Source organism: Prosopis cineraria, unplaced genomic scaffold, assembly GCF_029017545.1.
Source record: "Prosopis cineraria cultivar Desert tree isolate PC_DT_omini unplaced genomic scaffold, ASM2901754v1 PC4, whole genome shotgun sequence".
Lineage (NCBI taxonomy): Eukaryota > Viridiplantae > Streptophyta > Magnoliopsida > Fabales > Fabaceae > Prosopis > Prosopis cineraria.
The window spans coordinates 1108962-1132344 of record NW_026555335.1 but is presented as its reverse complement, the minus strand read 5'-3'; the positions used below and the strand labels follow the sequence as shown (position 1 = coordinate 1132344).

The 23383-nt window shown below is 34.6% G+C and overlaps 3 protein-coding genes across 4 annotated transcripts; all 3 read left to right on the top strand.

Moving 5' to 3' along the window:
* Positions 1 to 4010: 4010 nt before the first annotated feature.
* Positions 4011 to 7469, top strand: LOC129309314 (selenium-binding protein 2-like). The gene is made up of 7 exons (XM_054950848.1): positions 4011 to 4338; positions 4994 to 5189; positions 5342 to 5569; positions 5749 to 5980; positions 6144 to 6251; positions 6345 to 6617; positions 7019 to 7469. Exons 1-7 carry the CDS (start codon positions 4188 to 4190, stop codon positions 7298 to 7300), a joined length of 1470 nt encoding a protein of 489 aa, XP_054806823.1. The 5' UTR covers positions 4011 to 4187; the 3' UTR covers positions 7301 to 7469.
* A 9652-nt stretch (positions 7470 to 17121) lies between these two features.
* LOC129309585 (selenium-binding protein 2-like) lies at positions 17122 to 20019 on the top strand. Of its 2 annotated transcripts, none has more exons than XM_054951209.1 (7): positions 17122 to 17436; positions 18070 to 18265; positions 18345 to 18566; positions 18706 to 18937; positions 19039 to 19146; positions 19223 to 19495; positions 19595 to 20019. In XM_054951209.1, the coding sequence occupies exons 1-7, from the start codon at positions 17283 to 17285 to the stop codon at positions 19874 to 19876; spliced, it is 1467 nt and encodes a 488-aa protein (XP_054807184.1). In that variant the 5' UTR covers positions 17122 to 17282; the 3' UTR covers positions 19877 to 20019. The 2 variants fall into 2 exon arrangements, with proteins under 2 accessions (XP_054807184.1, XP_054807185.1); XM_054951210.1 differs by having other exon boundaries at positions 17297 to 17983.
* On the top strand, positions 19986 to 21611 carry LOC129309586 (uncharacterized). The gene is made up of 3 exons (XM_054951211.1): positions 19986 to 20014; positions 20492 to 21011; positions 21266 to 21611. The coding sequence occupies exons 2-3, from the start codon at positions 20711 to 20713 to the stop codon at positions 21451 to 21453; spliced, it is 489 nt and encodes a 162-aa protein (XP_054807186.1). The 5' UTR covers positions 19986 to 20014; positions 20492 to 20710; the 3' UTR covers positions 21454 to 21611.
* Positions 21612 to 23383: the final 1772 nt, after the last annotated feature.

The window sequence follows — 23383 nt, the reverse complement described above, 5'->3', positions numbered from 1 at the left end:
CAATAAACAAGTTTATACTTGAATAAAAACCACATTAATCATATTCACAAACAACTAAAATCAATCTAACAAGCAATTAGTATAAAATATAATCCACCCAATTACCTCAAACCTTTAAAAATTCAAAGGTTACCCACTAACCACTTACTTCCCAAGCTTGCAATGAGCTTAACGACGTATGATAATGTTAATTTATAATTAACAATAGACAACATCACTACCCATCAACTTAAATAATTTATAACCTCAACTTTCCAACCACAAGCTCAACTTTATATCTAATGAGTTTATTAACCTCCATTAATCTAATTTAATTCTCATTACTTAAATAACAACCAATATATCATCCAAAAACTCAAATTCACGAGGCTTCCTTTAAAACCCTAGACCCAAATTCAAAATCTTGTAAAATCTTTAAAACTAAGTTTAGATAGGTTAAACAATTTTCATTAATCTCATGAGGACTAAAGCGTTTAGACCCATAGGCTCCAAGGTCAAAAATCACATCTCCCATCCATAAAACTCAGTTTTAAAATGTGTAGAGGGAAGGAAAAGGGAGAGAAGAACCTTACCTAGATGAATCCAAGCTCAAACCTCTTTTAATATGCCTAGAAGCTCGTGCCTTAGTAAACATACGCGTTTCTTGTCGCCCCTTATTTGTTCCTCACTTCCTCCCTTCACTTTTGCAACTCACGAATATGAGCTAATCTTTTAAAATTTTTAACCATGTGCACCAGCATATGGTGCATTCATCGTGGTGAATGACACATAAAAGGGCCTTCATACTTTGTTTCTTTATTTAGGCCTAGGTGGCTTAATAATCCGCCTTCAAACTTGTTTCAAAGGTAGTACCCATAATAAGTAAGCCTATTAGCCATAACTAATATTTTATTAAAACCCTAAAATACTTAATTTTACATAAATAGCCTTTAACGAATAATTTAATTTAGAAATTAAAATTTAAGATATTAGAATTGCTTTCTTCCATTTTTTGTTCTCAAATCTAGTTCCCTATGATGTTAATAGGTAAGGCTGAGAAGAGAGAGGACAGAGAAGATCTACCATTAAAGGAAGCATTGGAGATTTGATGGTGGAGGGTTTGCAGAAGGGGTGAGGATGGAAAGGATTTGTTTTATGGCACCAAGGATTTGCCAAGTGTAATGTTTTGGTCAACAACAAAAAAAGAATTAACTATCAAAATTATCTAAAGTTTACAATAAGGACAAAAATGACTTGTTTTTGGCATTTCAGGGGAAAGAATAGACTATCATTGAGTATTCTAGGTGCTCCTGAACGTATAGTTTAAGATAAAAGTGAGCATTAACCCTTATTATTATTATGGGCAAAGTGGAAAAAATATTCATAAAGTTTTTCTCTAGGAATACCCAATATCTTTAAGTGAATAAAGGTGTAAGAGTGCCTATAAAATTATTTTAGTGGGTGTAAGAGTACCTAAACTATTAAATACATCTTATTTCCCTTAATTTTGGGCGTTAATGCTGATTGTGTTTGCCAGCTGTGAGGATGGAAAGATTGACTGCCATAACAATCCCACCTCACTGAGAGTCTTATGGATTGGGCCAACCCACCTCATGATAGTAGAATCCAGCTTTCCCCAAGATGGTGCTTGGGCTATTTTTTACCCCACCAAAGAGGTCTTTTGGAGCTTTTTCAAACTTGAACCTTAAACCTCTACCACTTTAAAAAGTCAAGGTTAAGTTTGGTACCATTAAGTAACGAGGTAAGGAATAGCCTAAGTATCGCCTTGGGAAAAGTTAGCTTCCGCTGCCGTGAGGTGGGTTGGCCTAGTGCAAAAGACTCCCAATAAGGTGGGGCGAGGATTGTTATAGCTGTTGTGACATTAAATTTGGGAAGCACAAGTTTGAGTAGAGGATGAAATCATCGATGGGTTGTTGACTTTGTACTTGTACCATGTTGAGCATGAAATTTTCACCTTAAGCTCTCTTTTTTTCACCTTCCCTTCCAACACGTCCATGGCTGAGGAAGTTCAAGGTGAGATTGTGATCTCCTTCCTTAGTCCTCACCTACAATCATTCCAACCTCCAGGAATGTGTCAAGGGATTTTGAGGCTTAAGGTAAAATGAGTAAAGGGACCTAACATGTAATAAATTATAGATCCTTATATTACAAACTTAGATAACAAAGTTTTATAATTGAGTAATTCTAACACTTCACTCTTAGTAAATAATAAAGCAAGTCTATTCAATCTATCTCGTAACATACTTGATAGGATTTGAGTAACTTTAATTTTAAAAAACTTCTATCTTGTAGTAGCAACTGTTACAAGTATTGTCAATAATATTTTATAAGCAATACATACATTTGAAAAAGTATCTAATCTTTTGACATATTTCAATTGGTGTGTTAATTTCTTTTGTTAATATTTCTCTCAAAACTTTTAATTCTGAAAATAAATCAAAACCATCAATATCATAATTGTTATTAAAACTTAAGAATTTTTCAATATTAATACAAAATTTTTTCAATTCATCATCATCCAAAGTTTAAAATTTTTTGGATTCAAATAAAAATAAAAAATAATTTCATATTCTAAAAATTGTTGAAATTGACTCTCAATAGAAGAAATTAATTGATCTAAAAAATATTCAATACGAAAAGAATCTTCAACTAAATAAATGATGATTAATGGTTAGATTGGAACTAACATAAAAATTTAATATTATTTTGGGAATAAAGAAAGTTTTTTATTTTTCAATGAAGAGAAAAATTAAGGTTTTATTTTTTCATTTAACATTAATTATAAATATGTACAAATACATCCATTCATATTAAGGATATTAATGAAATTTTTTGGAGGCTCTAGGCAATTGTCTTAATTGCCGTGAGGCTCCCACAGCCCTGCCAACCTCAATTTCTCTCTCTCTTCTTGCTCATGACACAGTTTATAGCTTTAAGCTTATTCTATTATATAGAAATATACTAAGCTGAACAAGGAAACAAACTTGGTAACAATGGCTATTATGGGTTTTCCTTCTTAGTTCGTGTCGTTGTTCTTGGTCGTTATATCAAGTAAGTCATGTTTTCTTCACAAAATCATTAATATGGAGATCTGGGTCTGCTTGATTTGGGTTTATCTCTAATCCCTTTTGGTTTTATTGTTGTAGAATCCTCGAGTGTTCCAGGGATCAACTATGGCCAATTGGTGAACGATTTGCTTTTGCCATTGAAGTCAGTGGAGCTCATCAAAGCCCTCAAAGCCAAACGCGTCAAAACCTGCTATGCAAACCTAGAAATCCTCAAAGCCCTTGCAAGCACACACCTCCAAGTCTCAATCATGGTCTCGGATCAACTCATCGTTAACTTCTCCTCGCTGATGAATGGATCAGAACCAAATCCACCATCTACACCTTTGGAAGTGGGTGCGAATATGCTGGAAAGGTTCGACCAACATTATTTGAACGGGATATGTGCCTGAGCAGCCAACAAGGATCCATGTCATGTTCTCTCTTCCTTATCAGCTCAAATAGGTCAACCGTATGCTTATGCGTCATTTTAAAGGTTAACATCTAAGGTATTTAATGATTGGGCACTTTTGCAGTAATTAAAATTATTTTATTAATATTTTTATACTTTTTTTTTTATATTCTCTTCATCTTAAATTATAATACATTTTTAAAAAAATTTTAACATCTCAAAATATAAGACGTTGTGATAAAATAAATTTTTATTAATAATATTTTTTTAATATTATGCTTATTAGATATTCTCTTTTTTCAATGTTCTTTCATTAATTAAATATTAAATAAAAAGTATTTTTATAAGTTTATATTTTTATCTTATTAAAATAAGATTATAAAGTATATTTAATAAGATACATAAAATTTTATTTAAAAATATTTTATAATTTAAAACAGATGGATTATAAGGACACTTCCCCACAAAAACATTTGGAAGTTTTTTTGGTTCCCTTCTCCAATTTTTATTAGTTAAATCCGCACACTGACGTTTTTCTGGCCACATTCAGACAAAAGACGCGGCCCGAAAAAGAACCATATTGGGAGAGATATCACTGTATCAGTATCACATGAAATATACGGGACGCTTCTGTCTGCTTTCTCACACCCAAAGTTCCGGACGTTTTCTCCTCCTCCTCTTCATCTTCTTCTCCGTCTCCGTCTGCTAGGTTCTGATTAACATTGAGAGAGATGGCTACGGATGTGACGGTGCTGGAGCATGGGGCGGTTAAGCAAAGCCGTGGGCATGCGTGTTGCTCCGATGGACCAGGGTATGCTACCCCACTTGACGCCATGTCTGGTCCCAGAGAGACTCTCATCTATCTCACTGCTCTTTACGCTGGTAATCCCTACCTCTTTTCTTTTTCCCTTCTCATAATTTACCATTGCTACTTTGCTAGCTGAATTCAGCTCAGTACAGAGCATGGTGTTTACCTAGAAGCTTCCCGTGATTCTAACTGCCTTTCATTTGTTACAAAGATTTGGGCTTTGTTATCGCCTGATTTTGGAACTGTTTTTCCCTTAAATTTTGTCATCACTTTCTGTCAATGATTAATATGATGCACATACTTCCTAGTCAAACTCGGCCATCAGCCTCGTCAGTAGAAAAAAAAAAAAAAACACACACACACACACACACACACACACACACAAGGATTTTGTAAAGGAATTGAGAACGGAGGTCGTCGTGATCTCCAGAGGCTCAGCGCATTTTATAAAACACTGGCCCAAAAAAACTGTAAAAGTACTAAAATCTGGCTTCTTAGGTTCTTCATTGCAGGGGAGTGGCATTAATTTTATGATTGTTAGCGGTATTATAAGATCCCTTAATTCCTTACGACATTTAAATCAATGGTTCTTCCATTCTCATCTCTCACGCAGTGGCATGTCCTTTTTTTTTTTTGGATAACGACTAGGTGATATTTGGGTCATACTTATGTAACATAACAAAGCAGATCGGTGATTTTGATCATTGAAGTTGAATCGACATGATACAGGAACAGGAAGAGAGAAGCCAGACTATCTCGCCACAGTGGATGTTGATCCAAGCTCTCCAACTTATTCAAAAGTTATCCACAGGTTACCTGTGCCTTATGTAGGTGATGAACTTCACCATACAGGGTGGAATGCTTGCAGCTCTTGCCATGGAGATCCATCCGCTGATCGGCGCTATCTGATCCTTCCTTCACTCGTGTAAGGGAAATGAACGGTTACTTTTATTTTCTAGTCCGAGTGTCCGACTTGATACTTTTTTTTTTTTTTTTTTCCTGAGGCAGGATACATACTTAACTGCTACAATAATTTCTTCGATTTCCCTTACGGAGTCTTCTGTTATCCTTTTCCAGATCGGGTCGCATATATGTGGTTGACACGAAAACAAATCCAAAGGCCCCTTCTTTGCATAAAGTTGTTGAGCCGGAAGAAATCATCGGCAAAACTGGATTAGCATATCCTCACACATCCCATTGCCTTGCTTCTGGTGATATAATGATTTCATGTCTTGGAGATAAGGAAGGAAATGCTGAAGGGAATGGGTTTCTTCTTCTTGACTCAGAATTCAATGTGAAAGGAAGGTACCTATTTTTCTTTATCTGCAAAAAATTCATATTCACATGTCAAGAGTATCTGAGCTTACCAATTATAATTCACCACTGTATGTGCCTGGTTTGCGATTATTCATGATAGTGAAGTGTTTGTAGAGACTGCTCATAACAAAACCACATGGTGTTATGTGTTGATTCGCATTTGATAGGTGGGAGAAACCTGGGCATGGTCCTCTATTTGGGTATGACTTTTGGTATCAACCACGGCACGAGACAATGATTAGCACGTCATGGGGGGCTCCTGCTGCATTCACCAAAGGTTTTAGCCCGCAGCATGTGGCTGATGGTTTGTATGGGAGGCATCTCCATGTGTACAGCTGGCCTGGTGGCGAGCTGAGGCAAACTCTGGATCTTGGCAACACAGGGCTTATTCCCCTGGAGGCAAGTGTCTGATACAAGCTACAGGATTTTTCTCTTTTCTTTTTGTTGGATTTGAAGCAATTTCATTACTTAAATTACTCGTATTCAATTTAAACCTTGCTTATACTTGTGACATTGCTCACCAACATGGCATGTATTGTGGCTTATTCATCAATAAATGCAGATACGATTTCTGCATGATCCTTCTAAAGATACAGGTTTCGTTGGGTGTGCATTGTCAAGTAATATGGTACGATTTTTCAAAACTCAGGATGGGTCGTGGAGCCATGAGGTGTGCAGAATGAATATCTATATGCCTATTCTCTTAATCAGTACTGTGCCTTGAGTTTGACGTGTCAATTTATAGCGTAAACTAATTTTGCAGGTTGCAATATCAGTCAAACCATTGAAAGTGCAAAACTGGATTCTTCCTGAAATGCCTGGGCTAATAACTGATTTTCTGATATCTCTTGATGATCGATTTCTATACTTTGTGAACTGGCTTCACGGGGATATAAGACAGTATGACATCACGGACCTAAAGAATCCTAGGCTTACTGGACAAATATGGGTTGGGGGACTCATAAAGAAAGGAAGCCCCGTGGCAGCTGTAGCAGAAGATGGCACAACTTGGCAATCTGATGTTCCAGAGATCCTGGTCAGTGCTAGTCCATTCCCAAACTTAGTAATCCTTGTGTTGAAAATCTTCACCCACAATTTGAAGTTTTCTTTGTGGTGGATTTGAAGCAGATGGTATTCATGAAAACATATTTGAACATGATAATCATTGTCTCATGGTACTTTCATAATGCGAAGAAATTAGGACAAAATATGTCATAAAAATGTTGGCAGTAGAGTTTAGTTAAACGAAATTTGTAATCGTAATGCTTGATGGGTAACATGGGTAAGGCAAAAGACAGGAATCTAGTTGCTGCCTGTGCTCCGTTTTGAGTTAAATTTCATTAGCATTATTTGAGTATGTAATCTACTCCTTTATATAATTATATGAGCACACGTAAATTAGATGTGGCTGATGAAGTTAAGCTTTTTTCTTATCAGGGAAACAAATTAAGAGGGGGGCCTCAGATGATTCAGCTGAGTTTGGATGGGAAAAGGTTGTATGTCACCAACTCGCTCTTCAGTGCATGGGATAAACAGTTTTATCCAGAGCTATTGGAGAAAGGATCCCACATTCTACAGATAGATGTAGATACTGAGAAAGGTGGCCTGAAAATAAACCCCAACTTCTTTGTTGACTTTGGGACTGAGCCTGATGGTCCAGCCCTTGCCCATGAGATGAGATATCCTGGTGGTGACTGCACTTCCGACATATGGATTTAAGCACATAAAGTACCTTACTTATTTATGTCATTGTATCTTTCATATACCTGAAGTTTATATTGCAGTTACCGCCAACACTATTTATGTATGTTTATCCTTGTGTCTCTGTGAACATGATTCTGGGACCAGTCGAACCCAATTATATGGACGTCTGTCGTTTGAAGTTGTCTCGGATATCTTTAGTGTGAATAGAGAGTTCGAATTCCGCAAATGCACGAGAATGGGAGTTGCTTTTGTCTGATCCTTCATTGGATGACATCAATCCCATCTTTCCCACTCTATCAACCAAGAAATCAAAGCTGTTCAAGAAAACAAGTTCTTGTGCGGCACTCTGAAACGGTTCAATAGCGGCTGACTGTCGTCAATTCCGGGCACAACCAGATATGATAGCCGTCCAAGAGAACGCATTTAACGAAGCAGTTGAATCAAACCCGGAATGTTAGGTACAATTGTCCATGATCCGGCAACTCACAGTTGGCAAACATATCTGTCAACTCCCAAGAGGGCTGGAACCGAAAAGCAGACTGAAATAGTGAAGCTCTGAAAATTGGAGACAACAAGGAAACTGAAGGCCCAACATTTCTTTCCCAACTGAAGACTCGGTTCTTGGATTGGACTAGGCTTTCTTCCGAATTGTGCCCTAACGGGATTACTGTTCATTCGGCCCATTTATCCCTCCCTCCAGCTGATCTTAGCCTGCTGGCCAAGGGATTAAAAGGATAGTAATTTAGAAATTATTCTTTTGTATATGATATAAAGGATAGAAATTACTCAACTATATTAGAAGTGATAATTTGAGACTGGGGTGGTAACCAGTAAATGTGGCTTTGCATTTGATAATTTGATCATCTATAGTAACTAGGAAGGTACACAATTCAAAAATTAAAAAGGAAAAATTTTGTGAAAAGAACCAGGTTGGAAGCTGAATTGTGTCTAAAGATCAAAGTACATTGAAGGATCAATCTTATTATTTTATTCAGAAAAGGATGAAGGGAATGGACAAAAATGCCCTTTGTTATTGGGAGAAAATATTCCAGTAAATCGGAGACAATTTTCGACGACCCCGCTTCTCAAAGCCATTATCTTCCTTGCTTTGTCATTTCACTTTCATCATTGTCAATCACTCTCAAACTCACATTGCATTGTTTAAAGAAAACATTCCTCTTTAGATCTGCATTTCCCTTTTGCCATTTGCTCTTTTGCAGTAGCATAACCTCACGCGATGGTTGGAGATTCATGTGCCACACATGGCTTTTCTATTGACACTTTCGATCTCCAACCCCTAATCCAACAGTAGCATCATAGCTTCCCAATTTCAACCTCTAATTGCTACGCCCACCTTTATGTCCTTTATTGCATGCCTCTCCTTTTATGTTTGATAGGGATTCTTCTAACGTCGTTTGTGGTCAGAGCTCATTGGTTAAACTACAAGTCCTGGCCAGATTCTCTTTCAAAAGCATACTCTCAGATCCACAAGAACATCTCTTACTTTCATATCAACTACATAACCCTACTTGCCCTCGTATTGGCTATCTCTCTCACCTCCCATCCGCTCTCGCTCCTTGTTCTCTTCAGCTTTCTCAGCTTATAGCCATTTTTGTACCTCTTCTAGTAATATGTGAATATTTGCTTATTTATGTTTGTATGACATTTCATATGTAAAAGAATGTGCCACAGTTAGAAAAGGTAATAATTTATCCTCCTTTGAAACTTATAAGACAAAAGTTTCTCGCAATGCCAACATGGTGAAACTTCAAGCTCGTTATCTCTTTGCAGAGGTTTGTAATTCCATTTGACACTTTTTGCTTCTAGTCTTATTCTATTGCTCCAGCACTTTAGATTTGATTAACTATTATTATAGTGTAATCGGTAGAGTTTTGACTATCTATTGTTTTCCTTTAGTATTCATTTCCCCATTTTATGTTCTTTTTAGTAAAAAATTTCTGATCTTATACATAAAGTGATATCTATGTCTTAGTCTTCTTGTTTTAGCTCGACAGTTCATATGTTGAAGTTAGTTGGTGGTCTAGTCCTAGTGTTCATAAATCAAAAGAGACAGAAAACATATGTAAACATTTGAATTGATTAATGTTTTTCTTTTAATCTTGATTGATAATGATCCAATTTCATTTTCTTATGAAAATGAAAATTGTCATTCAAGTGATATTTAAAATGATGCCTTTACTTGCTTTACTCCTTACATGTTATATTTGAATAATGGTTGTAATTGATTGATGTAGGGCTAAAAATAGTGGAAATGAGATTTTTTTTCATAATATATACTTCAAAATAAAGTGTTTAAATTTGAAAATTTGTATATCCTAAAGACCTATAAAGCGATATTCAACATCTTTATCTTTTGTTTAATCTAAGTAAGATGATGCAATGAACATTTTTTATTTGTCTCCCTTCTTAAATGTTAAGTTTATTTTTATTATAGTGTTTGATATTGCATTACTTTATAGTATCCTTTGTGCTAATATTCATTTTACCATTTTATTGCAGTGATTAGATTGCTATAAGAAGGGTTGCACCCTTTCAGAAGTACCCTGACATAAAAGTGATATGTTTGAGAATTGGTAATACTACTAAACCCCTTCATTTTGGATAAACATCTTATAGCTAAATACAGCATGGCATGAATGACCCACTTGTGAAGGCTACTAATTTTTATTTCAAGCATGAATTTGTTTTAGACATCTTGAAACATAAGGTTTCATATGAAGATGAGAAAAAATAAGTTTAAGTCAAGAAACTCTTACAAATTTAATTTATGCATATCATAACTCAAGTGAGCTACAAGAAAATGCTGATTAAGAGATTTCCTTAAAAGATTGAATGGAATTGTAATTGTATTTTGAAGTGTACTGATAACTATCCCCCCTATTTGTTTTTTTTCTTTGTATAGGATAAGATGTAATTTAACATGGGTATAATGTTGTAAGGTCACCTTACTTATCCACAATTAACTCCACAAAATTAAGATAATCACTATAAAAACCTAAATAAATTATCAAGTATGTAAGATTTTTATAAATGGGATTCCAAATTTTCAAAACTTAAAATGATATAAAATAATTTCATAAACTAAAATAAGAGCAAAACATGTATAAGGAAGCATGGATATCATATAAGGTAAGATAACATCAAATTGAGGTCAAAAGAGCAAAAACAAAGATTTTGGTAGAATACGCTTCAATATAAAATTTTATGTTGCAGCATAAATTACAGAACCCATAACAGCAGCAAAGAGCTATCATGGCAAACTTTTCGCTCGAATTTCTGACATGTACCAAATCTTTGTCCGACATCCGATTGAGGTGATTTAGATATCCATATAAAGCTTATTTAATGAACTAGCTAATGGTACAAGTCTCATTTATAAATTCTATTATATCAAGACATTAGACACTCAAAATTAGAACTATTACTTTCTCACATTTCTCAACTTTCAAAGTGTCCAAAACTTAACCCAGGTGCCATTAACCTACACAACCACCTAGATCATACTTAAGAGATTTAAGATAACTTGTGCAACACACCATAATACACATATACACCATAAATCATATTTTTACTTCTCAACCCTAAATTCATCAAAAGTAAAGAAGGAGGTCATCATCATTCAAATCATGCAATCACACATTTACAACCCTCAAAATAACCTTAAACATACTTGCATAGCATTTTGGCTTTAAAGAAGCATGTTTAACTCATACAAACTGAAAGGACATCAAAACACTAACTAACAATCAAATATGAATGCAATGGTGCAAGTAGTTAATATAATTATCCTAGTTAACAATATCATGATAATTACAAATTAGTCGAAAGTATTTAAAGCATTACAATAAAAAATCAAATTCCTAAACCTCATATGCCTTTCCCTTGTCCCAACTAGAGTTAGCCCTGTAAAATGTTAAATGAAGGATAAGTATAACCACTTAGTAACTAAGGTCCACCTGGCTTATACAGTTGCATATTAATTAAAAATAGATGCAATTAGAAATAAACACAAACATAAAGCATTTATGACAATGATAGCCTTGGCCACAATAATAATAACCATGTGACCGAGCTTCAAACACATAATCATATATATAATAATAATGCACAACCTGGGATTATAATAATACCAACCATGTGCCTTTAAACCGCACCGAACCACAATATTAACAACCATGTAGCTGTGACTAAATGCATGATTATATACTAACTTTATATCCTTTTGTTACCACCAACATGAAAATGGTGGCTATTTAGTAGCTATATCCTTCACATACTAACCTAGCTTTCTACTTGTAAGGAGCTATTGAGCTAAGGTCAACTTACTCACTTGTGTAATCTTGTTTCCCTCAATATTAATAACCATAGGGTGCCATACCTCTAATTTAGCCTCTTTATGAATCAGTGAAAACTAGTTAGGTTCGAGTCCTTTATAGAATAAGTAGGATAGTCTCAAATCAACTATGGGATAAGGGCTACCTTTTGCTTTTAACGATCAGTGCCAAGGCAAGTTCTCAATTCTAACGATCGTTGCTAATACTATGTGGGTTTAATCAACTACTCCTCTCTCTAGACAAACTTTTGCCAATGATCATACTTTATACATATATCACATATGTATATGTGTTCCAATCAATCATTCATATCATGAATTCACATATCCTCACTCATATACTCATCACATTCCATGTGTCAATTACCATATTTTCATCAATTTTCACAATGACATGCCATAAAAAAGTCATTAATCTCATATATGCATCATGCATAGGATTCTTCATTTTTTTAAAATGATTTCACACATGTAGAACATGCATTTTATTTACAACCATTCAACACAACTTTAAAAAAATGCCAAATTTACATCAAAGAGTTCAAAATATCAATCATGTTTTCAAAACAACAACTTCAATCAATAAGTAATTAATATCCAACTATATAAATAAGGTTTCTCTTGGTTACCTCAAACTTTTGAAAGATCAAAGGTTATCCATCAATCACAACTCATTTTTCGAGCTAAATTCAAGCTCGCCGGTGCTTTATGGGGGTAATCTACAATTTTATTAACACCCATCATTAATAATTATTAAAATTACCACTTCCAATATCTAATTTCATACTTTAACAACTAAATTTCTCAACTACAAGATTAAGCCCACACCCAGTGAGTTCCTTAACTCTCATTAATTTTATTTAACTCTCAACAACTTAAATAATTACTAATATATCATCTAACAACTCAAAATTATCATAAATGTCACAACTTACTCACTTTCAACCCTCAAATTTCAATACTTTAATAACCCAAGCTCTCAAGTCATGAGTTTAATCACCACATTAGATTTATTAAGTCCCGTTAGCTTCAACTAACACTAATAATATTTTTAATCAAACATCAATGGTAGCTGCTTACCTCAACCACTACCATTTATGTCACTTTAGACCATAATTTCGTCCATAATTGAGAGCCCACTCTTATAGATGCATAAAACGAAGGTTAGGTAACTCAAACAACTCTCATTAGTTTCATTTAGACTAATAGATTTGGACTCATAGCCCTAGATTCAAAAATCATCATCTCCCAATCTCAAATCTCATTTTTAAAACGTGTAGAGAGAAGAAGAAGAGATAAGAAAGATTTACCTAGGTAAAATCAAGCTCCAATCACCTCAAAAATACCCACAAGTTGATGCCCTAGCAGAGGAACAACTCTTTTTATCGCCCTCCCTTTGTTTCAAACTCATTTCACCTTGTTCTGGATGTTTTCGTGTTTTTTTAAAAAAAGCTGATTTTGAAAATTATGCTGCAATGTAAATTTTTATGTTGCAACATAATGCATAGTAAATTTATGTTGCAGCATAACACAAAGTGGGCTAAAAATTTAATTTTTGTCTACAATTTGAGTTCAAGAGACTTAATTCACTTTTCAACCCAAGCCAAACTCAATAGTCGTCTCTAACTATTCTCAAATTCATTTATATTTAAATTTACAAATTTACCTTTCATTAGCTTAAGTAATCAAGGGAATAATTTTCAGGATGCTACAACATGTTATTCTTAAGCCCCCATGGTATATTTTTTTGATATGAGGTGCCCTATAGTCTTTATTTATCATTTTGATTGTACTTGACAGAAAGATAAACCAAACCTAATGGAATTAATGTTCTTTCATTGAAATTATTATTGTTCATTATCGCTTTTCATATTTATTTATTTTCTCAGGACAATTAAGTTGTTCACAATGTTACATTATTGAATTTGCATCTTTTATAAGTTAACATGGCTTGTTATATGATATATAATACTTAAAAAAGAGAGAACTTATCATGAGTGTTCTCTTATTTATTTTTTGTATAGGGTATGATGTAGTGTAACATGAGCATGATGTTGTTCTTACTCCTCATAATATATTTTTTTTGATTTAGAGTATTAGAATCAAAGGATGTAAGGATTTTAGCTTAAGATGAAAGGGTTTTGACTTGGATGCAAAAGGTATAGCTTGGATACAAGGCTTCTAGCTTAAGTTGCATGTGTTATGGCTTAGGGTACAAGGGGTATGGCTTGGGTGCAAGGGATCTAGTTTAGGGTGCCAAGCTTCTAGTTTAGTCATTTTCATGTAATTCATAGTCATTTTCATGTAATTCAAGGGTACTAACAGTGGTTTGCTTTTTATGTGTTTGATTTACATGTAATTCATTAAATATTACATGTAAATCATTCCTTAGTTATACTTGCGAGTTTTTTCACATATTGATTTACATGTAACTCATAATTATTTTCATGTAATTTTGGGGCATTGACAGGGTGTACTCTCTATGTGTTTGATTTACATATAATCCTCTAGAAATTACATGTAAATAATTCCTCATGCATGCTCGTGAATTTTTTCCCAAATCAATTTACATGTAATCAAGGATAGTTTACATGTAAATCCGAGGCACTAATAGGGATATCATCTCTGTGTGATTGATTTACCTGTAATTCATTAGAGATTACATGTAATTAAATTTTTCCTTAGGTATACTCGTGAATTTTTCCCCGCATCAATTTATATGTAATTAATGGTAGTTTATATATAAATCTGAGGCAATAATAGGGGCATCATTTCTATATGATTGATTTACATATAATCCATTAAAGATTAAATGTAAATTATTCTTTAGGCATGCTCACAAATTTTTTCTATATTAATTTACATGTTATCCTTAGTCATTTTCATGTAATTCTGGGGGATTGATAGGGATGTATTTTTTGTATATTTGATTTACATAGAATTCACAAGATATTACATGTAATTGTCCAAGTTAAAAGCCTTGCATTCTAAGTCAGAACACTTATACTTTAAGCTAGATCCCTTGTACCCTAAGTTAGACTGTTTGCACCCAAGCTAGAAGCCTTGCAACCCAAGTTAGAAGCCTTGTACCCAAATCATAACCTTTGTATCCAAGGTAGAAGCCTTGCACCCAAGCCAAATCCCTCGCACCCAAGCTAGAGTCCTTGCACCCTAAGTTAAAATCCTTGCACCCTTTAGTTATTAAGTTTACATGTAATCCTTGATGTTTACATGTAATCAAGAGGTGTTGACACTTTTTGATGCTACTTTCCGATGACTTGCCTGCTAGAGCTTCGATAGATGCACTATCACCTATAGGAAGAGCCCCAATGAACTTATTTTGTGCCTTTTTGAAAAAAAAAATTAATTGACATATAGGGACATTCTGGTCATTTTTTCAAATTATTTAATGAATAAAATATTAGCATTGATCTTTCAATTGCATTTCGTCTTTGGAACCAATTTTCCTTTCAATAAGGTCATTTTCACCAATTTTTCCAATTAAAAATTATCAATAATGTCATTCATTTCTTGTGTTAATATTTATATAAAATATTGAGAACCAAATTATTAGCAAACTATGAACAGTGTGGCTTATTTAAGCATCTTATGCTTCACGCAAATGCGCAAGGCTGGCTATAATTTTATGATATTGTGTGTGTGTGTGTGTGTGTGTGGCTGTGTGTGTTTTTTCTCCCTTTATCATGTGAATGTGCATGTATAAATTAAGTTAAATCCAGACCAAGCCCTTACGTTGAAGTCAGGCTAATCATACAAATTTAATTAGGAGACACGTTTTAAAAAGTAATTTTCAGTTCATCGATCTTGCCATATTGGCAATCAATACAAACTATGTGTGTCAAATCTCGTGCAACTTGTAAGATATAAGGGGTTGCCCATAAGTTTGTGTGTAGTATTTTTAGTATTGAAGCATAAAATTAAAGATGACCGCGAAAATATTTAGGAGTTTTGTTCGACCTCGGTTCAAATAAACTAAGCATCTATTGCTTCAACATAACAACAATAATAGTCAGTTCTCGATGAATGATATAAGAGATACTATTGCATAATCTTGTAAATAATATATTTTAGAACAAATTGATTGTCATCAAGTTGTTAAAAAAAACCCATATATCAAATAATTTACAATAGCAAGTCATGCTAATGACAATAACGCTTATTTACTCCGTCGGAGGTCCAGGGTTAATTAAAATTTCTAACCTTCCATTAGTATGGTATTGTCTATTGTGTGCATATGACCTTTCCTGTATGAAAAGGATGTGTGTGAGAGTGTATACAAAAGAGTTAATTTTTAGTTTAGTTTAACTGGATGAAGGAATTGAACCAACTTATTTTAAAATCTTGAGTTGAGTTTTAAAATATACAATTATATTTTTAAAAAAAATGCTAAAAGCATTCCTGAATTGTTGTTAGTAATAACAATCCTACATGATAAGAGTTCAAATTAATCTAAGAGGATAATGGTAATATTTTCAAATTTTTTAGAATATCAGATAATGGAATAAAAAAATGAATGAATAACAAAAAATGAGTTTTACAAAGCTTTGAGTGGGGAGTGAAAAAGCTATGTCCTGGATGAATTCAATTTCATCATCATCATCATTATTAATTTTTGGTTTGAGTTGAGATTGCAGATTGTGATATGGATGGATTTCATTTGATTCATTAAAACCTGCCCACAGCTTGATGGAGAGGGTGATTCCATTCCGTACTTTACTAATATGCTTTTGGCACCTTCCATATGGACCATGTAGAATTCAACAAACACAATAATACCCTCACAACTAGTTGTGTGTTTGATTTAATATCAAGTTTTCAATGCGAAACCAACGAGATTGGTTTCGTTTTGATACGTGCTTCTCACCCCTTAGGTTTTGTAAGTCTTGTTGTATAAATCAAAGACAAACAAACCTAAGCAACTCATAGGCTGATTGATCAGTTTACGTTGATGTGAAATTAAGGCCATATATTCACTGAAATAAAGCTCCCATCACTTTGTACCGCCGGCCGAGAGATTCCCAATGCCATCCATTTTATTCATGCCATATAGCTTTTGCACATAATATTAAAACTGATGTTGATTTTTTTGTCAATCACTATAGATGCATGTACATGCATATTGCAGACAAAGATTACACTTATCTCGAGGAATTTTTTTGGGGACAAATTTATCTCGAGATTCTCATACAATGGTGCAATAACATGGCCGTTTTTCTACCAAAAAAATTAAAGTAAGGGGAGCTCAACTTCTTACTCAAAAACAACGCTTTAATGTACAGATATTACACAATTAAACACTTTATTACCACGTCAACGAATACTATCTAGCTAACACCATCTTCAATGTACATGACCATCAATAGTTTTCTCACTCTTTTTTGTTCAGACGTCCTTAAATCCGCAATGACGTTATTCTGACCGTTTTTCTCATAAACATCTGGCCAGAAAAAGGAAAAAAAAAACATATATTCAAAAAAAGACATGGCATGACAAGGGACGTGACCTATACAAGAGACGTCTGGTTGTCGACTCTGCCATCCAAACGTTTTTTGTGCTCCTGATCTTCATCTTCTCCTTTCATCTGTAAGTTGACTGTAACACAGTAAGGTCGAACTACGAGATATGGCTACGGCGGATGTGGCGGTGCCGGAGCAGGCTGTGGCGAAGCAAAGTAATGAGCTTGAGTGTTGCCCCACGGGACCAGGGTATGCTTCCCCACTCTCCGCCATGTCTGGTCCCAGAGAGACTCTCATCTACGTCGTTGCTCTTTACTCTGGTAACTCCACTTCCACTTCTTTTCTTTTTTCCTTCTCAACTATATTTACCATTGTTCTTTGGTGTTTGCAGAGGAAGCCTTCCGTTCCGTGCTACAAGTACAAGAAACTTCTGAGTACCTTGTATTTGTTACACATACAGATATTTGGGCTTTGTTGATTTTTTTTTTTTAATTTGCCGTCGCGCTTCTTGTCATTGATTTTTGTGACGCTCACTCGGCCTAAGGATTTTGTAATGGAATTCCACGGAGGGTTGGAGTGGAGCTATCATCAGAACTCATCATATTTATGCATGTTGCAGAAGGACCAAGAAGATATACACTTTCAATTTTTTTTCCCCTTCAAAAAACTGAAATCTGGCTTTTTAAAACGTCTTAAAAACGCTTTGGCTCTTGATCTCCAAGAGGCTCTGCGCATTTTGCAAAGCATCATGTGCATGTTGCCTCTAAGTCTTCCTTAATACCACACTTTTTGATGCAGGGGAGATCCATTAATTTTAACATTGCTTAGAACCTTGGAATTTCATTAACAGCTAGGAAGGCCCATCATGTAGGTTATATTTGGGTCATATTGATCATATAACAAAGCAGTAGTTCTATGATTTTGATTATTGAAATTGAATCAATATGAAACAGGAACAGGAATAGAGAAGCCAGACTATCTGGCCACAATAGATGTGGATCCAAGTTCTCCGACTTATTCACAAGTCATCCACAGGCTACATATGCCTTATGTAGGCGATGAACTTCACCATACAGGGTGGAATACTTGTAGCTCCTGCTTTGGAGATCCAGCCGCCGTTCGACGCTATTTGATCCTTCCTTGTCTCATGTAAGACAACTAAATTGAACACTTGCTTCAAAACTCTCTTCTCTGCTTAGTAATGAAGTCTTCTCTCATCATATTCCAGATCGGGTCGCGTTTATGTGGTGGACACAAAAACAAACCCAAGGGCCCCTTCTATGCATAAAGTTATTGAGCCCGAAGAAATACTCGAGAAAACAGGATTAACACATACTCACGCAAGCCATTGCCTTGCTTCAGGTGATGTAATGATTTCATGTCTTGGAGATAAGGAAGAGAAAGGGTGTGGATATCTTCTTCTCGACTCGGAATTCAATATCAAAGGAAGGTACCCCTTTTTTACCTGCAAAAAATTCAAAGAGTATCTGAGTTTACCAATTCTTACTCATCATCGTGATAGCGAAGTGATTGTAGATACTGTTCATAATAAAACCGTATGGTTTTATGTGTTGCTTCACATTTGACAGGTGGGAGAAACCTGGCCACAGTCCTCGATTTAATTATGACTTTTGGTATCAACCACGGCACGATGTAATGATTGGCACGTCATGGGGTGCTCCTTCTGCATTCACCCAAGGTTTCATCCCGCAGCATGTGTCTGAGGGATTGTACGGAAGGCATCTCAACGTGTACAGCTGGCCTGACGGCGAACTGAAACAGACTCTGGACCTCGGCAATACAGGGCTTATTCCCCTGGAGGTAAGTGTCTTGTTTAGTTTTGAACCTTGCTTATACTTGTGGTGACATTATATTGTGGGCCAACCTGGCATGTATCGTGGCTGATTCATCAATAAATGCAGATACGGTTTCTGCATGACCCTTCTAAAGACACAGGTCTTGTCGCGTGTGCATTGTCAAGTAACGTTGTACGATTTTTCAAGACTGAGGATGGGACATGGAGCAATGAGGTACAAGCAGACTATTCTCTTCTTAACGTTAATATGAGGATTATAAATATAGTTATAGCCAAAACTGATTTTGCAGGTGGCAATATCAGTCAAGCCATTGGAAGTGCAAAATTGGATTCTTCCTGAAATGCCTGGGCTTATAACTGATATTGTGATATCCCTTGATGATCGATTTCTGTACACTGTGAACTGGCTTCACGGGGATATAAGACAATATAACATCACGGACATAAAGAATCCTCGACTTACTGGACAAATATGGGTTGGGGGACTGATAAAGAAAGGAAGCCCAGTAGAAGCTGTAGCAGAAGATGGCATCACTTGGCAATCTGATGTTCCAGAGATCCAGGTCAGTGATAGTCGATTCTCAACTTAGTTTCATGGTCTGTGAACTCTCTTTGTTATATTTCATTGGCAATATTTAAGCATGTAATCTATTAATGATCAGGGAAAGGAGTTAAGAGGAGGGCCTCAGATGATTCAACTGAGTTTAGATGGGAAAAGGTTATATGTCACCAACTCACTCTACAGTAAATGGGATAAACAGTTTTATCCAGAGCTAGTGGAGAAAGGGTCCCACATGTTACAGATAGATGTTGATACTGAGGAAGGTGGCCTGAAAATAAACCCCAACTTCTTTGTTGACTTTGGGGCTGAGCCTGATGGTCCTGTCCTTGCTCATGAGGCAAGATATCCTGGTGGTGACTGCACTTCAGATATATGGATTTAGGCACAAGAAGTACCATGCTTGTATGTCAGTATCTTTCATGTAGCTGCAGTTTCACTACTTTCCACAAGTTTTGTGGTGCATCGACTACCAACAGCACGGATGTGTTATCCTTGTGTTTGTGTGAGAGCTCAATAAATGGTCTTTACAAAACTTCTCTCTCCACTTTTCATCAAAACCATTTGATTAAATTCAAACGGCTGAGAATCAAACTATTATTGAAATATTAAATTATCAAACTGTCCCAATTTTATCTGAACAGTTCAAAAACTATAGTCAAGAAAAAAGTGAAAAATTTGAAGAAGTGAAAAGAAACTACGTCTAACTTTCAAGGTATAATGTCAAATACTATACTGAGAGTGATTAAGAAGGGAGTTTACCATTATACTCCCTTCATCCTCTTTTATAAGATTATTTCCAAAATATTTTTTATCCTTTGTTATAACCCTTTATAAATTTGTTAATATATTCTCCTAAGGAAACAAATATTAATATTACTAAGTTAAAAACAAAATATGAATAACACTTTTGTTAATGAACCTAATAGTAAAAACAACAACAATAAACCTTATGCTACTAGGTTATAAATCTAATAACACCTTAAAAAATTACCATTAGTTTCAGAAGACTAGAATGATACACACTGCTGATTCCACAACTACGCAATAACAGAGCAGGACTCACGCATGCGAGAACTAAGCACACGAAAAATAACCAAGTACACCCTAGTCGTCCAAAGAAGTTTGGTTTAGTGCGGTCCATCAACACATCACTAGTGCTGCCTCCACTAACACATCGTAATATAGTGCAGCAGACTGGAAGGAAGGAAGGAAGCATATGCCAACGCACAGAAAAATGGACTCCAAAGCCACTATTAAACTTGTGATAAGTTTCTGCTACTTCCTGTTCGTCTGCTTGATGTATTTCAGCAGAAGTGCGACATCATTGAGGAGTCAGCGGGCATTATACACGTGCAATGGTTCCATAGCAGAGTGCAACGAAGAAGATGAGCTGCTGATGGAGTCTGACATAAGCAGGAGGTTTTTGGAGGAGAAGAAGTATATTTCTGAAGGAGCTCTCCAGAGGGACAAGCCTGTTTGTAATGGTGGGGGAAGTGGTGAAGCTTACAGCAGATCTGGTGGGTGTCTCCCTCCTCCCTCTAACCCTCCAGATAGAGGCTGCTCTAAATATTATCGTTGCAGGTCTTAATTGGCTACCATCTTTTACAACATGAAAAGTATTCCTCTGTACAAATACTTCGAGGGGAACTTTTGATTTTTTTTTTTTTTCAACGTTTTGGAACAAGTCTATCTCAGTTTGAGAGCTGTTCAGTGATATGTAATTGTGTGGGTAGAAACGTACTGATCAAGTTAAGCCACCTCACAAACGTAGGTATCTCCGAACAAAGCCATGCTGATGCAGGGCATCCAAACTTGGAGATCATGATCAGGGTCTTGCCATCGATTAACAAACCTGATTTGGAGGAGAAGCACCAATATTTGAATAGGTTGTCCCTTTTATTTCATTTTAAAATAACAAACGGAGTAATTCTAATCGTTATGCTTTGTTTGAACAAATAAATTTTGGATGTTATTTTAGCTTTCTATTAACTTTTCGATAGCTGGAGTGTCTACTAGGACATTGGACACCCTCGAATTCAATGTATAAGAATATAACATCTGCAGTTGCAGGCTGATATCGCTAGAACCCACACCGTTACAGGACTTACTTAAGAAGTATTATCATTAAATTATATGCTGTGAAGTGTAGTGAGAGCTCTAGAGCAGGTATTTTGTCTTTTATATATATATATATATATATATATTTAATATTGAATGACTTTATAGAGTTGTTTTCCTTGATGTACCTTATATACTAAATTAACTTTATAATTATTATCAAAACTTCTTTATAGTTCACTCTTTTTATCTTGTTCAAATTTCACATTTATTTTTAACTTAGTATTATTAAAAATAATAAACATTATAGATTAATAGTTTTAAATTATATTATTTCTTATCTCAGATTTTTTTTTAAATGAACATATTTTGGTTGAAGACAATTACAGTTTTATTGATACAAATTTTTTTCATTGCTCTTGGCATCGGTGGGCAGGTTTGGATGGGAATAATTTATCAATAACAAAAGTCTCATTTAATTAATAAAAAGGAATGGAATGAATTAAAAAAAATAAAAAAATTGCTATTCTCTCATGTTAAGTTTGATAAAACTCATTAATATATATTATAAATATAGGAATCATTACACTTTTAAAAAATCTCATGAACCATTATTCACAATTTTATAAACTAAATTACCTTTTCCTCTTATAAATGTGTTCACTTATGTCATTTTACAATCTTATTTTTACTTTTATTTTTTTAATCTATTTTATTTTATTTTTTTCAAGAAAGCAAAAGGGACCTAAAGTTGTTGGCATTGGCATTACAGAAAAAAGTTTTATTAAATATAATTAACAAAAATTAGCATAAAATAATATTTTATTAAACGTTAAATTTGGATAATCTTATAACATTCAATTTTAAAGAATAGAAATGAATAGGAAGATTAAACGCAATCACAAGACGAGAGAGAGAATAAGAAAAAATTCACAAGGAAACTAGTGAAGGGTAATTTTTCAATTTTATATAGTCCTTTTGATGGATCCTGTAGCATGAATGATATGGCATTAATGACAATGAAGCTTGAGGACGGTAATCATGAACATAATGGTATGAAAGGAGCCCAAGGCAAGGAGCTCAATACTTCCAATCCAATATGCCTAAAGACCCTTTACAACATATTGAAGGTCCAATAACAAGAGCCCGAACTAAAACCATGAAGCAAGCCTTATTTAGTTTTGTACAAAAAGTCCAAAAGCTTGGAGAGCATTGGGACACTCCTTTTAAACCCAAAGGAAAGCATCTATACGTGTATAATGTGCTTAAGATCTAAATCCATAAAAAGTCAAGCCCAAGAGATGCAAACTTCAGCCCAATACAAGGAAGACTACAAGTTGAGCCTTTTGCAAGCAAGGAAGCGTGAAACCCTGGTGAAGAAGTCAATGGTGGTGTGATTTTAAGTTCTTTATGATCCCTTAATTGTCTCCTAAATTATTTCCTATTTTAATGGTCCTTTAATTTGACTCCCTTTTTTAAGGAATAAGATTAATCTTACTTTTCTATTTTGAGTCTAGTCAAAAATTAGTATTAATTATATTATTAATTTTTAAGTTTTATAATCCCATAATTTTAGGATCACATCTACTAAATTATGTGACTAAATATTTTTTCATTATTTTATATTACTTTTCCTTTTAGTATTAGGAAATTAAGTTTTTAATTTTAAGAAATAGTCTTATCTATGAACCTATATAAATTAGGCATACTTCCTATTGTAAACCAAAGAGAAGTTGAATGAAATTATTCATTTTAGAGTTTATAATTTTGTAAGCCTTAATGTTTTGTGGTGACATCCTGTGTGAGAAACAGACATGATAAAAAACGTGAT

Excerpts from the sequence above, each read along its gene's own strand:
- LOC129309314 (XM_054950848.1), top strand. The coding sequence starts at position 4,188 with ATGGCTACGGATGTGACGGTGCTGGAGCATGGGGCGGTTAAGCAAAGC. Across the intron at positions 6,252-6,344 it reads ATGGGTCGTGGAGCCATGAG|GTTGCAATATCAGTCAAACC; the intron begins GTGTGCAGAATG and ends CTAATTTTGCAG. Across the intron at positions 6,618-7,018 it reads CTGATGTTCCAGAGATCCTG|GGAAACAAATTAAGAGGGGG; the intron begins GTCAGTGCTAGT and ends TTTTCTTATCAG.
- LOC129309585 (XM_054951209.1), top strand. The coding sequence starts at position 17,283 with ATGGCTACGGCGGATGTGGCGGTGCCGGAGCAGGCTGTGGCGAAGCAA. Across the intron at positions 17,437-18,069 it reads CGTCGTTGCTCTTTACTCTG|GAACAGGAATAGAGAAGCCA; the intron begins GTAACTCCACTT and ends AATATGAAACAG. Across the intron at positions 18,938-19,038 it reads CAGGGCTTATTCCCCTGGAG|ATACGGTTTCTGCATGACCC; the intron begins GTAAGTGTCTTG and ends CAATAAATGCAG.
- LOC129309586 (XM_054951211.1), top strand. The coding sequence starts at position 20,711 with ATGCCAACGCACAGAAAAATGGACTCCAAAGCCACTATTAAACTTGTG. Across the intron at positions 21,012-21,265 it reads TGAAGCTTACAGCAGATCTG|GTATCTCCGAACAAAGCCAT; the intron begins GTGGGTGTCTCC and ends TCACAAACGTAG.